This window comes from Pelmatolapia mariae, linkage group LG15 (genome assembly GCF_036321145.2).
Source record: "Pelmatolapia mariae isolate MD_Pm_ZW linkage group LG15, Pm_UMD_F_2, whole genome shotgun sequence".
Taxonomy (NCBI): Eukaryota; Metazoa; Chordata; class Actinopteri; order Cichliformes; family Cichlidae; genus Pelmatolapia; species Pelmatolapia mariae.
In genome coordinates this window covers 19,790,225-19,804,674 of record NC_086240.1, presented here as the reverse complement: position 1 = coordinate 19,804,674, position 14,450 = coordinate 19,790,225, and the positions used below count along the sequence as shown (strand labels likewise).

At 37.3% G+C, this 14,450-nt stretch overlaps 1 protein-coding gene across 8 annotated transcripts in view; it reads right to left on the bottom strand.

The window, feature by feature from the left end:
- LOC134643295 (DNA (cytosine-5)-methyltransferase 3A-like) overlaps positions 1-14,450 on the bottom strand; it is a 101,624-nt gene that overhangs the window by 48,518 nt on the left and 38,656 nt on the right. For 5 of the 8 annotated variants that reach the window (XM_063495586.1, XM_063495590.1, XM_063495587.1 and 2 more), the window contains 3 exons: positions 6,867-6,990; positions 6,512-6,549; positions 6,290-6,406 (listed from right to left, as the gene is read on the bottom strand). The exons of the other annotated variants lie outside the window; for them this stretch is intronic. In XM_063495586.1, coding sequence (XP_063351656.1) covers positions 6,290-6,406; positions 6,512-6,549; positions 6,867-6,990 — 279 coding nt within the window. The remainder of the gene's footprint in view (positions 1-6,289; positions 6,407-6,511; positions 6,550-6,866; positions 6,991-14,450) is intronic. 8 annotated transcript variants of the gene reach the window in all.

Here is a 14,450-nt window from a genome sequence, read left to right as displayed (position 1 = left end):
GCAGAACTGATTTATAGTTTATGAAGTAATTTAAAGCTCTTTTTGCTCTTTTCAAGCGATCTCCTGTCACGTCTCACAGGCTTCAAAGTTTGTGTCCATCAAAAACTGACTGCACAGCAGAACAAGTTCAAACACGAGGGAAATGCAACCACGTGTGGTTTCTGCTCACTCTCGCTTTCTTCCTTCCAAACACTGTTGCTTTTTTCTCACGCGCTCTCTCATGTCCGTGTGTGTGTCAATAAGCCTTAATGACTTTCTCTCTCTCCTTTTCACGACTACACACATACACACTTCCTGTCTCTTTCAGTCAGTCTCTTTTTTCACTTTAAGGTCATCTTCACACACTATATGCCTTGCTCGTGGTTACAGCACAGTTAACCAGCCAAGCATTTTCCTTGAATTACTATGTGCTTACTACTATAACTATGACCTCAGTCAACTACTCTCAGATATAAGCATTTCACAAATGCTGGGTCAAACCTGCAGGTTAAACTACCAGCTGGTCACTTATGTCTCAGTTATGAAGATACTTGGTGGGTAAGTCTAAAATTCCCTCTCTTTAAGCTCTATTTTGATCACAAGTTCCAAAGGGGATCATTTGTTTCTCTCTTTGCTACATATTTCTCCAAATTCACCTCCTAGTGACTCACTTTGTCCACCTGCTTACTGTCTGCCTTGCGAGCACCAAGCTGCACCTGTTTTCAGCAGGTTTCTGTGCTCCAAGCAGCTGTAGCTGCAGCTGGAAGACGAACGAGTAGAAGAGAGCTGCAGATTAAACAGATTAAATAATAAGTGCAAGGACGCATTAAAGAATAAGAACAATCTAAGAACAACTTATTGTTATGTTGTTGAGAACATCTTCCTAAAATAAAGGTTTTCTAAAGTGTTTTTGAATACCGTTGTTTTGTTTCCATAATAAGCAGGAAATCTGGATGGTGATGCACCATCTGTCACAGCAAGCCTACTTTGGCAGTTGACTATACAGTGCTAATTATAGATAGAAATGATGACTTGGATATAAAAATATATTTGACACCACATACTAAATTTATTTGGTACATTTTTAAGATATTTAAAGTCATACACACACCACGCTGAATTTTTAAAATAAACTCCTGTTTTAAATGTCCCAAGATTTCAGGTAAAGTTATAGAGGATGTTATAATGTTATAAAAAGAGAAGAAAACTCGAGACATATATTTAAAAGTAAAGGACAAATGGGTGGGACATCAAGATTACAGCTGTTTACAAGTACTCAGGATCTTAAAAGAAAACACTTCTCTCTTATAATATAATATAATGTCTACGTGGATTGTATGGAAAGCTTAAACTTCAACAAATCACAAATATCCATGGACTCACCAGTCACTTTCAACTTTTTAAGCCTACAGGGTTCATTGAAAGAAAATGTGATGGGGCTGCAAGGCTACACAGGAGAAAAAAAAGACACTGTTTCACACAAATGTTTATTACATCTAAATTGCATCACTGGTACACTTCAGACCAATGTCAACCAAATACCTCTGGTGGACAAACAGTGCATGTGAGTCTACGGGAAAGGAAAAGATGCCATTTTCACTTTCACTGTGTCAACTGTTGGGTAAATGCTGCTGCAAAAAGCTTGTAATACTGAAAGGAAACAGGTCATCTTCCACAAGCCAAGTCGTGGAGGGGAAGTCCACTCCCCTCCAGTGTAAACAAACAAACTCTGCAGAGCAGAGCAGGGTGACTGCAAACACAGTAAAGTGATGAAGGTCGAACAGAAAGCCCAAAGAGGTCAAGTTAAATAACATAATGACACATTGAATGCTGACAAGAAAATAAAAATCTTTCCAGATGTCAGTGTTTTGACCCAAAACAGACAAATGTCCACCCCACACTTAAGACAAGTTCCAACAAGTATAAGAAATTGCTAACACTGGACAAACGGGGCAGAATAAGAGCAAACCACAGTAAAGAGCTCTCAGACAACACTTGTTCCAATCAAAGCTCAGTTGGATGTAATAAGCTAATTATTGTTATTCTTACAGTATTATTTAAATACTGTGCAGGGTTTGTGTAACATTATGATTTTAAAGACATTTTTTATACAATTTTAAGTGTCAAACTGGCTGAAAGGTTTTGGCTGAAAAAAAAAAACTAAACAATTATTTGGAGGTAAGTGAATTTACAAAGACCCATTTCTTATACTTGCTAGCAGTTGCAGGTGTAATCTCAGTTAATGTAGCTGGACAAGAACCTCTATGTGAAATGACAGACAATAAAGGACTACAAAGTAACACAAACAAAACTAAACTAACCTAAAAGAACACAAAACTTCAATATAAATACACACACACACACACACACACACACACACACACACACACACACACACACACACACGTCTGGTTTGCTATCCTCGTGGGGACATCCCATTGACATAATGCTTTCCCTAGCCCCTTACCCTAACCCTAACCATTAAAAATGAATGCCTAACCCTAACCCTTACCCTAAACCTAACCATAACCTAATTGTAACCCTGACAGTAAAACCGCATTTTGAGTGTGAAAATTGCTTTCAACCCCAAGGGGACCTGGATTTTGGTCCCCACGGTGCAGAAAGTCCCCACCAGGATAGTAAAAGTCAGATTTTGGTCCCCACCAGGATAGTACGAACCCGTACACACACACACACACACACACACACACACACACACACACACACACACACCTTGGCCAATCAGATCATGAGAGGACAGCTGAGGGCCACTGGTATTGATACCAGTGTCTACCATGTGCATCCAAGGTGTTCAGAAATCATTACTGTCTACCTCACCTCCTCTAGAAAGACAGAAAGCCCCACACAGCCGTCTGTTGCCAATCAAGCACCAGATTTGTTCCGGAAGCGTTGGCACAAAAAACCCTAAAATGTTTCAAGAAGGCTTTTCCAACTGTTTAGACTGGAATGACACACACTTGCAATTTGCAAATAAAGTCCCTTATTGATAAAATATTTTCCTGTTATGTCTTTGCTGGGGACACATTGGAAAACTTTTGCTTTTACACAGTAAAATGTGTGAGACCAAATGTATCCCAGACCACCAGTGATTGAATCGCAACATTTACACTTATGGCACTGAACTGACTGATCAAGGTGCATTTTAAAGCCAAGTGTAGCCAATTTAATTGAACAGTTAGCTACTATTTGAACTTGTATGCTGCACACAACCTTTTGTTCAACATGTAACCCTTAACCAGTCCATGAATTAGGCTTTAAAACATTTAGTCAGGAGAAGTAGAAGATCTAAAACAATTTGATCCCTATCAGGCTGAGCCTTTTGTTAGTTTTACTTGCAGGTGTGTACTTCTCTGTTTAGTTTGGATGGGGCGCATGCTGCTGTGCAGACTGCAACTACAACTAGAAAGGCTGAAATTGATCAAGAACCTAGAGAGATATATGGGCTGGATTAAAATTGCAGAAGGCCAGATTTGGCCTGTGGGGCTTGATTTGGACACAGGAGGTTTTATCTTACCATTTTACCAATTTGAACAAAATGACAGAAACAAAACACTTTTGCTTGAGAGATGAAAACGACATTTGTGAATAAATAAGCAGCCACGAGGAAGAGTCAGACTCATGACTTCTGATTCTGGAGATAATTTCTTACCCCACTGAATTAATTAATTCACTGATGTGTCTGAACCACAGGGCTTTAATGGTAACACTGGGTGTCTGAGAAGTGATAGGTTTGGCAGTACTAACAAGCAGGCTCCCCAGTATAACGGAAATGGCATAAAAGCATTGTTTTTACTGAAATAATGGAAGTCAGGTAATTGCAGTCTGTGTCTTTGGAGTGTCTGTTGTGTGCTGTCCAATCACAAGGATTGTATAATGAAGTAAACCGTCAGATGGTGTTGATCATGAAAGGCCACAAAGAAACCCCAAACACGCCCCAAAACATGACGGTGGTTGTAATAAAAACCCCAAAACATGTGGATTTGCTTTTATCACAATAATATAATCAATATTTCTGACTTTGTGAGTGGATGTCTGACTAGACCACTAACATCTGGCTGTCTATGAGTATTAGGTGCAGTTTTTGCCCTCAGGTCCAAAGAAAGGTTTGGCTGAAATCAAACAGATCGATGAGGTTTCCACCAAAAAACAGGGAGCTGCAGAAAATGTAAGACTTTCCAGAAACTTGTAGTGTTTGAAGATTGACATTTTTAAGACCTTTCAGACCTGCAGTTACCCTCAATTCTTGTTTTATATCTCAGTTTACCCAAATAACACATGTGGTATAGATTATGTAAATTAAAAATATGTACAACATTTATGTTTTGAATCTAACCTCTGACCTTGATGCTCCCCTCAAGGAAGCATTAATAACGTCCCCCTCAGGGAAACATATGGTAGCGAAAGAGCCTACAGGTGGATGCCAGGTGGAGGCAGCATCAGTAACAGCAAAAGATGTGTAAGAGAAGGTAAAGGATGTCAGAGTGTGCCATGTGGGTGAAGTCAGCTAAAGGAATCCTTGCCGTAATGAAAAAAAAAAAAAACAGTCATAGGAAATTTTTGGACTTCTCTCATTTTTATTTGAGTAAAATAAAACCCCAATACCAAAATCAATTGGAACGCTGTGCAAAATGTAAATAAAGGCAGAATTCATTCGATCTGCAATTCTCATAAACCCATATTTTTTTCATAGTAGAACATAGAAAACATACCAAATATTTAAACTATAATACTTTACTATCTTTTGAAAAGAAATTAGCTCATTTTGAATTAGATGGCTGCAACATATCTCAAAAGCTGAAACAGAGCAAAAAAAAAAAAAAAAAGGATGAAAAGTCAGAGGTACTAAAAAGAAACAGCTACAGGAACATGTTAAATTAAATAGGCTAATTATCAGTAATATGATTGTATATAAAAAAGAGCATCTTAGAGTCTCTTAGAAGTAACGAGAGTTTCACCAGTCTGCAAAAAACTGCATTTACAGATGTTCCTCAATAGAAAATTGCAAAGACTGAATATCAATACATAATATCATCAAAAGATTCAGCAACTTTGAGCGATCTATGTACAAAGCTGAAACTTTTGATCTTCCGAGCCCTGAGGCCACATTGCATTAAAAACTGGTTTGATTGTATCATGGAAATCACTGCATGAGCTCAGGAACCGTGCCATCCAGAAATTCATGTTACATCTCTATCACATGAAGAAGATGCTATGTGTGAACATGATTCAGAAACAATGGCATCTTCTCTGAGCCAAAGCTCATCTAGAATATACTGAGATGAAGTGGGAAACTGTTCTGTGGTCAAATTTGAAATTCGTATTGGTAATTATGGACACTGGAACCTCCAGACTAAAAAGGAGAGGGAGCATCCAGCTTATTTTTAGCAATCAGTTCAAAATTCTGCATCTGTGATGATATGATATGATATGATACGATAGTGCGTTAGTGTGTATGTAACTGGGAGAAGAACATCCAGAAAGGCAGCATTAGTGCAGAAAAACATATACAGGTTTTAGAGCAACAAATGCTCCCATCCAAAGTCTTTTTCAGAAAGGCTTTGCATACTTCAGCAAGACAATGCTATACTGCAGCTATTACAACAGCATGGCTTTGTTTCTCAAAGAGTGCTGAACTGTCTGCCTGTAGTCCAGACCTTTAACCAGCTGAAGACATCTGGCATATCATGAAATGAAAAATACAATAAAGAAGCCAGAGGACTGTTGAGCAGCTAGAATCCAATATGAGACAAGTATGGGACAACATTCCTTCCAAATAGTCTAGCAGCTGGTCTCTTCAGTTCCCAGATGTTTATGAGATTTGAAAATCATTATATTTAAATTTTACGCAGCATCCCAACTTTTTGGGAATTGGGGTTGTAAAAGTTTAACAGACACAGAACACATGGAGTTCATATCCCCAACATATAAAGTGAGACTGTAAATCGTGACAACACTCAGAGCAATATTACTCAGCACGCAGTTCTGTCAAGAAGGTTGATTTAATATCTCAAGGGGATTTCCCTCTTTCTCTGGATTACTCAGCATCGCACAAAGCGAACCACAGCTAATTTCCACTGTAGTTTGGTTGCTTTAAAAGGGCATCCTACATCTATAAAACCAGTTCAAAAGTTTATAAATCTTCTTGGTCCACCTGTAAAACTTTTACAGTATATAAGACAAGAAGTTCCATCAAAAACTCGAGTTACCCAGGTTTAAGGAGCATATTTATTCTAACTGGGCTCCTAAATAAACGTATATCAGTGTAAATATGAGCTTTTCCGTTGCTCACCTCCATCTTCCAGCGGCTGAGCCATTCTTCTCTCTGTCTCCTGCTGATATAGTATGGATCTCCAGCCTGAAAAGTTACTCTGGGGACTGGCCTTCTCCGCAGCCTCCCAGTCTCTCCCTGCATGTACACAAAAAGCTTGTTATATATTGTGTATACCATGAGAGTGATTGATTTAACCATGTAGAAAACATGCAAAATTGCTGCAGACACTTGTTTTCTCACCTCTCTGGGGGAGTCGCAGTTTCTGTCATCTGGCTCGTCTGCAGGGAAAAAAAAGTTACAGGAAATGGCTCATTTGTACAGGTTTAACGAGAGATTTAATGAGGATGTAAAGACGTGGTTTTCATCACTTTGCCCCAGTGTACTTATGTACAATTACCATTCCCTTAAAAGCTGCAACATGGAAGTTCTTTGAAAGGTAAAGTTTTAGATAAATGAATTACACAAAAGATAACAGTTGTTGTTGTAAATAAACTGTTTAAAGTTTTTATACTGAAAGAAAATTAGCAGAACCTTTCTGAATGCTGTTAAATCTAAGGTAAAAATCATATATGGGCAAAGAGCATTAAAGCTGTACCCTTATTCCTCTCCGCTGGCTCTTGTTTCCGACGCCCGCGCTTCTTACGAGGGGAGGGTGAAGGCGCCGGCTCCTCAGGCGGAGTTGGGGGGGCGTTTGCACAGGGGTCAGAGGTTGCCATCTCCTGGGAAACACACAGAGCACAGTCTAGGTATGAGAAAACTGTTGAACGCCCTCGTCTACACCCATCAAAGGGTTCCACAGACATAATAATCATACACACACGTGCAAACTCTATACTCACACATAAAACAAATGCCTAAAAACACACAGTCAAAGAGCTACTTCAAAACTGCACACACATATTAGTCTGCAGAGGGCGTCTGCACAGGATCAGTGTAATAAACACCCCCAGGTACCATTTAAACACACACAAACACACACACACACACACACACACACACACCTTTGAGGTGACAATGGGGGGGCTGTACTGATGTGATTAACAGTGCTAAATGATCCTAACTGCTCCTACGAGTTTAAATTTATATATATTTACAGATGCATGCCTAATATTAAGCACAAATTTAAAATTACTTTCAAGGTTTAAGTTATGAAAATTTCAAACAAATGAATTTACACTGCAAAATATCAATATGGCAATACTCGTGAATTATGAACTCAAACAATCTTCTGCCTCTAGTTCAGGGGCTAATCCTTTAGCTGACCAGATTTAATGATGCTAAACACAGGACACAGCAGGGTTTTTTTAATATGTGTGTGTTTGTGTGTGCATGTGTGTGTGCTGCTAAAAGATTTTATAGATCGTTGGTTAAAAAGTGCAGAGCCAGAGGTGAATGTCAAACTCAAATGCTACGCTAACTCTAGCTTACGCTAACAAGCATGCAAAGGCTGTAATGAGCAGCTGAGGCGGCCTGTAAAAGTCAGATAACGCAAAAAGGTGACTAAAAGGGCCTTGGGACACATTAAAATACTCCAGCACACACTTTTAACACTTGCAGTGAAAAAGAAACAAGGTTGTAATCCAAAGTTACATTTCTGGTGGCCTTACAGCATACATAATGGCTAAAATGTACTATTCTGCTTTAAATGTATGCTGTTGCCCTTTTGTAAAATAACAGCAAAGAGTCATCTACATTTATAGACCACCAGGTTCTTATACTTAATGTGGGATCAAGCAGGGTCTCCAGTAGTGCTGGGCGATATGGAAAAAATATTTATCACGATATGAATTATTTTATATCACGATAACGATATATATCACGATATACGACCTGACCTGTGGTCATCTAGAAAGTACGCAGTCTGTAAACAGCGAGTGCCGAGGGTGCAGTCTTTGTTTTGAGTTACCGTAAAGTATGTCGCAAATCCGGGTGCACGTACAGCAGCACCAGCTCGCAAACCACGAGACGGAGTTTCTTTGCGAAAAATATAATTTTTTTTATACTTTATTTTTTCTTGCATAAAGTTAAGAGCATGTATAGTGAGAAGACAACACTAATATATTTGCCACAGGCTATTTAACCCTTTAAGACCTACCATAGAACCAAGACCGCCAGAGCTTATCTTTATGTTTTTACATGCTGTAGTGCCACTTGTGGGAGTATTTCAAGTTTCCATATATCAATACAACCGTTATAGCCCAAATTTTAATAATATGTATGCATTAAGTCCATTTTAACAACATAAATTGCAAAAACTTGTAGTGCAATAAACTACAAAAAAATTGAAAATCGTTTTTGTTTTGTTTTTTACATATATTTCTAGTTAAAAAAAAATTTAAGAGGTGTATCCCTCAAAACTGTAAATACAAAAGTTTCCAACCACGAGAAATTTATTTTGAGTGTCTTCATAGTTTTATTTTTGAGATACACTAATTTTTATATACTACAGGAAAAATGAAAATAAATATTATAATGCATCAAAATAAACTATTTCCAACAGTGTAATTTGAGTTCTAAGCATCCCAGAAACGATACAGAAAAGCATAAAGTCAACATAGGCTTATAAGGCCCTTTCGCGAAAATGACGTCACTTCCGGCTTCGGGCAGGTAATGGCGGACATGCGATAGTTCGCGCTGACGTATATGCCAACGTAGGAAGTCTTATGAATGTCGGCAAAGCGTGTTTCTGGAATATTATCTTTTTGTTGCTGCAAGTTTGAAATATTATGTTTTTGTTGCTGCAAGTGCTTCTTATGCAATTTTTGCAAAGTTATATGCGGAAGGAAACCGTGACCTTGGACAAGCTAATGGCATAAGATGTAAGTACAACTCCTCCGGTTTCACATGCAAAAAAATAAATAAATATTGCACTACCTTACGTGGTTCCAGTTCTACAGTGGTTTAAAAATAGTTAGGTAAAACGGAGTGTGCCTGCTCCGACCGGTTGTAAAGGGTTAATTATATATTTTATGTAATAATTTATAAAATTTGGGTTAGTACGATATAAACGATAGAAGACAAATGGCACGATAGACACTTTTCTATCGTCCACACGATATATATCGTCATATCGCCCAGCACTAGTCTCCAGACTCCATATAGTGACAGGGTAGCACTTTATATTTGTTTACAGAGTTAGATTCAAAACTAGAGTTATAAAAGTAAAAAAAAAAATGCTTTAAAGATTACTCACAATACTTCGTCAACACTTATTAAAATTAAATCAAATGCTAAAGGGAGAACTATTCATAAATATAGTGTTTTATAGACTTAATAAATTACAACAAACACATCAAACTCACACTACATAAATCAAACCAATCCACTAAAGTCAACCACTTGGTCCAAGTGGTTGACTTTAGTGTGAAACTTGCTATTTTAAATAATACATTTGTGTATTACTGTAAAAAGCATATTAAAAATTGTGGATATCTACTGATAATAATACATTAGCTAAAATGAATTAAAAAGATGTGAACAAAACACGTGGTATGAATTAAACAAGCTGAAAATGATAAAAAAAAAAAAAAAAAAAAAAAAAAGTTAGCACACCATTGTCTATCCTGTGAACCATGACGTGCCCTTGATGTGAGCACGTGGCCTTTAACATTTATCGTTTTAACCCAAATATGAAATTAAAGCTGCATTAAACAATAAAGAAAACACTAAACCAGCTCCTAACTTTTAAGCAAACAACTGACTACTTACACATTCAGCAGAAACAGAGGAATCTGGGTTTGCAGTCATCTTTTTGGCCACATGTTGAATGTAAATTCATTTCAGCCCTGGTTTGGTCCACAGACTCTTGAGAAAAATATCTGGATGTCTTTGGGTTGCTATAAGTGCTCGCCGTTCTTCAGCTACTTCGCCTCTCCGTCATTTAGCGCTACACAGAAAGTGTACAGCCGGCTTGAGTCAGCTGGTTATACACTTCCTTTTGCAAGAGCAGGTGCACTGGTTAAGCTTCACTGAACCAATCCTACGATCTGATTGAAAAGCAAAAGGTGTATATTGCTTAATGCAGCTTTAAAGATGTGCTGATATTTATATGATAGTTTATAGTGAAGAAAAAGGCCACAAATGCGCTGCAAGCAGGCCTAAATGCATCGAAAAGCAAGCTATTTTTAGCACAGTGGAACTTTCACCTTTTCAAACAACTTCTCTTTGCACTTCCTCTTCTCTCAGAATCTATCGTCGCCTTGATCTTGACTGACAGACAGCCTGGAAAGTACCTGACTTTACTCTACAGCTGACAAACTTTAAACTGGCTGTGTATACATTGCAGCAATCCAACTAAGGGCAGCTTTTAGTTGGATGAAACGTTTGATTACACCCAAGGGTAGGCTGAACAGAGAACAGGATGTATCAAACAATAAAACAATGGTGCACCAAAATAATAGAATAAGCAATCACACTACAGCAAATTAATACATGCCAGCTGTGTTTATGTTTTACAGATGTACAGTCGAAGTAGCTGCATGTATTGTTAAAGTGTAAGATGTGAAAATAGGCAAATACCTGTTGTAGAGATCTGTGTTTTTCCTGTATATAAAAATTATAGAGTCTACCAAAGAAACGCTGGGATTTTTCATTATGATTTGAAAGTACAATTTTGCTTATCAAATGGCCAGAAATAAGAAAAAAAATGTACAGACTTCTGTTAACTTAAGTAACACAGACTAATTAAACTTAGTTATATGCAGACCAGTTGCGCTTATGTGCATCCCCCAACCCTACCAAAAGGCCCAATCTGAGCCAGTAAAAACCCTGGAAATGTGTACTGCAGGTATTTTTGCTTAAATTGAGCAAATAAGAGGAGAAATGTCAAAGCTATGCACAAGTCACATCAAAGCACACCACCCAGATTTCCCCAATATTTTTATGTTTTTAAGTCCCGCACCCACCTGTTGTGAAAAATTGCAATACATGCATCCATAGTTTGTGTTATCCTAGCTGCCAGATCATAAGATACAGTCAATATACACATTTAATACCAACACAGCTTGGCAACCAGATTGAAAGGGAGTCACACACACTGAGAATATACAACCTGAGGGCTATAACTACCCCACGACCTTCTCCATCTGACCCTGAGTGTGCAAAAAGCAAAACAAAATAACCTCCCAGAAATCAGTGCTCAGGAATCCCAAGGCAAGCCTGTACTGCTTTACATAACTAAAGACTAATCTCAGTGTTTTAAGTGTATGTCTATCATTTTTCATGTTAGCAGTGTTTTCATTGCAACCTATAAGTGGAGATGAGTGCAGTTATCGATTGTATGACTTTTTTTTTTTTCCAGTATGATGCTCTAGAAAAAAAATTCTGTCCAGCCTTAAGTTTGATGCATAATGAATTAGCTGCAAAATAGGCATTAAAATGAAATGGAATCAGTAAATGTGGGTCGACATACATATACATATATATATATATATACATACATATACATATATATACATATATATACATATATATATATATATATATATATATATATATATATATATATATATATATATATATATATATATATATATATATATATATATATATATATATATATATATATATATATATATATATATATATATATATATATATATAAATAATTCTTCTAGTATGGATCACAGAATTGCAACTTCAATAAAGTTGGAAAGATTCAAAACCTCTATTAACGCTATTTGAATCTTCATACAGGCGCATGTTCATTATTTGAAAATTAAAATATACATTAATAAATGAAGACATTAAAAAAAAGGCTTATCTCCTAAAAAGTCGTCTGTAGCAGTCAATATACTCTGTTTTCATTGACAGCAAATTAATTAAGTGTCCAATTACTAATCAGAAGCCGCATATACACAGAGGTTTTGCATGGAAAGAATGTAATACTGCTTAAAAGCCTAGCTACAATTTCTTAAATCACATTTTATACAGTAACTGGAAACAAATTAATGTGACTATATTTACTGAGTTTGCAACTGGGTGATACAACAGAACAAAGTAGCAAATCTACACAGAATGGCTGAATCTTATGGCAGGATCTTAAGAGAGCTGTGCATAGGTGAATGCCTCCAAACCTCAATAAAATGAAGCAACATAGCAAAGACACATGGGCCAAAATTCCTCCACAGCAGATAAAGTAAACTGATAAAGTCATACTGAAAATGATGACTTAATTTGTTGCTGCTAAAGGTGGTTCTATAATCATGGGGGCGTACTTAGTTTTTTTTAAATCAAGTATACCTCAAGAATCCTCTGAAAACATTCTTTTACACAACTGTGCATGTTCTTGGGTTGTTGTTTTTTAAAGTATAGGTTTTGTTTTTCAATAATTTAAGTTCATACCCCTGTACTGTAACACACTCTCACAAGTTACATTCACATCTTAAATGCTGTTGACTGTCTTTGGCACTTTATTGCAACCATTTGCACTACTGTCATACCTGCTACCGTTGGTCATTTCCACTACTGTCCATGTACAACTCACAAGCTGGTCTATCTACTTATTTATTTATCTATTTATTTATCTTTCACATCTACACTGCTGTATATAGGTTTCACTTTTAATATACATTTCCCCAAAATGTGTCCTTTATCTTTTTTAATTCTTAATTCTTCCTCACAGTCAGGTGACAGAGAAATGCATTAGTGCCATTAATTTATGGCACTTTTTATGATATCTGTGATAGATGTAGAGGTATAATGAACACAAACAAAATGACCACACTTTGTACCTGACATTGTTTCCCTTACTCATTATAATCAGGTAAAGTTTGAGTGTTTTCTGGCAGATTTTTGACTTTTATATGAGTCGATTATATTTATATGACTGCACATAGAAACTCAACAAAACACGATCTTTTGCTTGCTATTTTAAATGTTTGAAACCAAAATTGTCATTTTTATCCACCAGCCACATGTCATGATACTTTTTTGTCAGACATGCCAACCACAATCTGTTCGCAATCCATCTGTGACCTTTTTGTGGTCTGGATGCAAAACGGAAACACCAAAAGAAACCAAACGAAACTCCACATGCACCAAAAGTGAATCGAAAGGTCTGGTTGACATGCATAGTCTGACTGAGCTAAGAGCCAAGCAGTTTAAATAATTATAGTTTAGCATAACTTAAGATTGAATCTAGTTATTATAGTGCAAGGAGAGTTTCATTATTTATAAAAAACTGAGGGGGATTTTCATGTACAAGCATTGCATAAATGTTGGGAAGTGTTCCAATATAACTCTGTAGTCCTACTGTACTTCAAGCTACTTTAATCTACAGTAACACACAGGCATGCATAATAACCCACCAGCTGCTCCACACATGGTTGAAGCAGAGAGGAAGAAATGGGATCAAAATGAGAGAGGAAATAGGAGGAGGAGGGGGAATACTATCTTAACTTAGAAAAAAATACTAACCAGCAGGAAAACAAAGCAATGAAATGATGAAGGAAACAAAGACAAAGGCCAATTTAATCATCCACTAAACCATCATCATTACTCTAATATTATGTGTGTACAGGCGAGAGTGTGGTTACTTTTGATGGAAGAGAACAAGTGGAGAGAGAGAGGAGAAATTGAGGCTTTCTCGACCCATCTTCGCTCTATATATTTACTGACAGCTCCACCCTGGAGATCCACACAATTCCTGGTCAGACTCCACGGTGTGATTGTGTATTTGTGCTTTTCATATTTGTATGTCCTGGTGGGGACTTTAACCTGAGTGCACACCAACCTTGGAGGACTTGTCTCACTACAGGGAGCATAAAACTTCAGGGATGTGTGTAAATAGTCAATTCGATGATGATGATGCATTGTTTATCCATTGCAAGTCGGCCAAATAAATGCTAGCCTATACATCAGGGGTGGCCAACTCCAGGCCTCGAGAGCCAGTGTCCTGCAGGTTTTAGATGTATCCTTGATCCATCACAGCTGATTTAAATGGCTAAATTACCTCCTCAACATTTCTTGAAGTTCTCCAGAGGCCTGGTAATGAACTAATCATTTGATTCAGGTGTGTTGACCCAGGGTGATATTTAAACCTGCAGGACACCGGCTCTTGAGGCCTGGAGTTGGCCACCCCTGCTATACATAAAAGCTCTCCTATGTCTGCTTAAGTTTCACATTACTAACAGAAAAAAGTAAAGCCCAGAGGATGAGTTGGCTCCAATAGATAACTTCA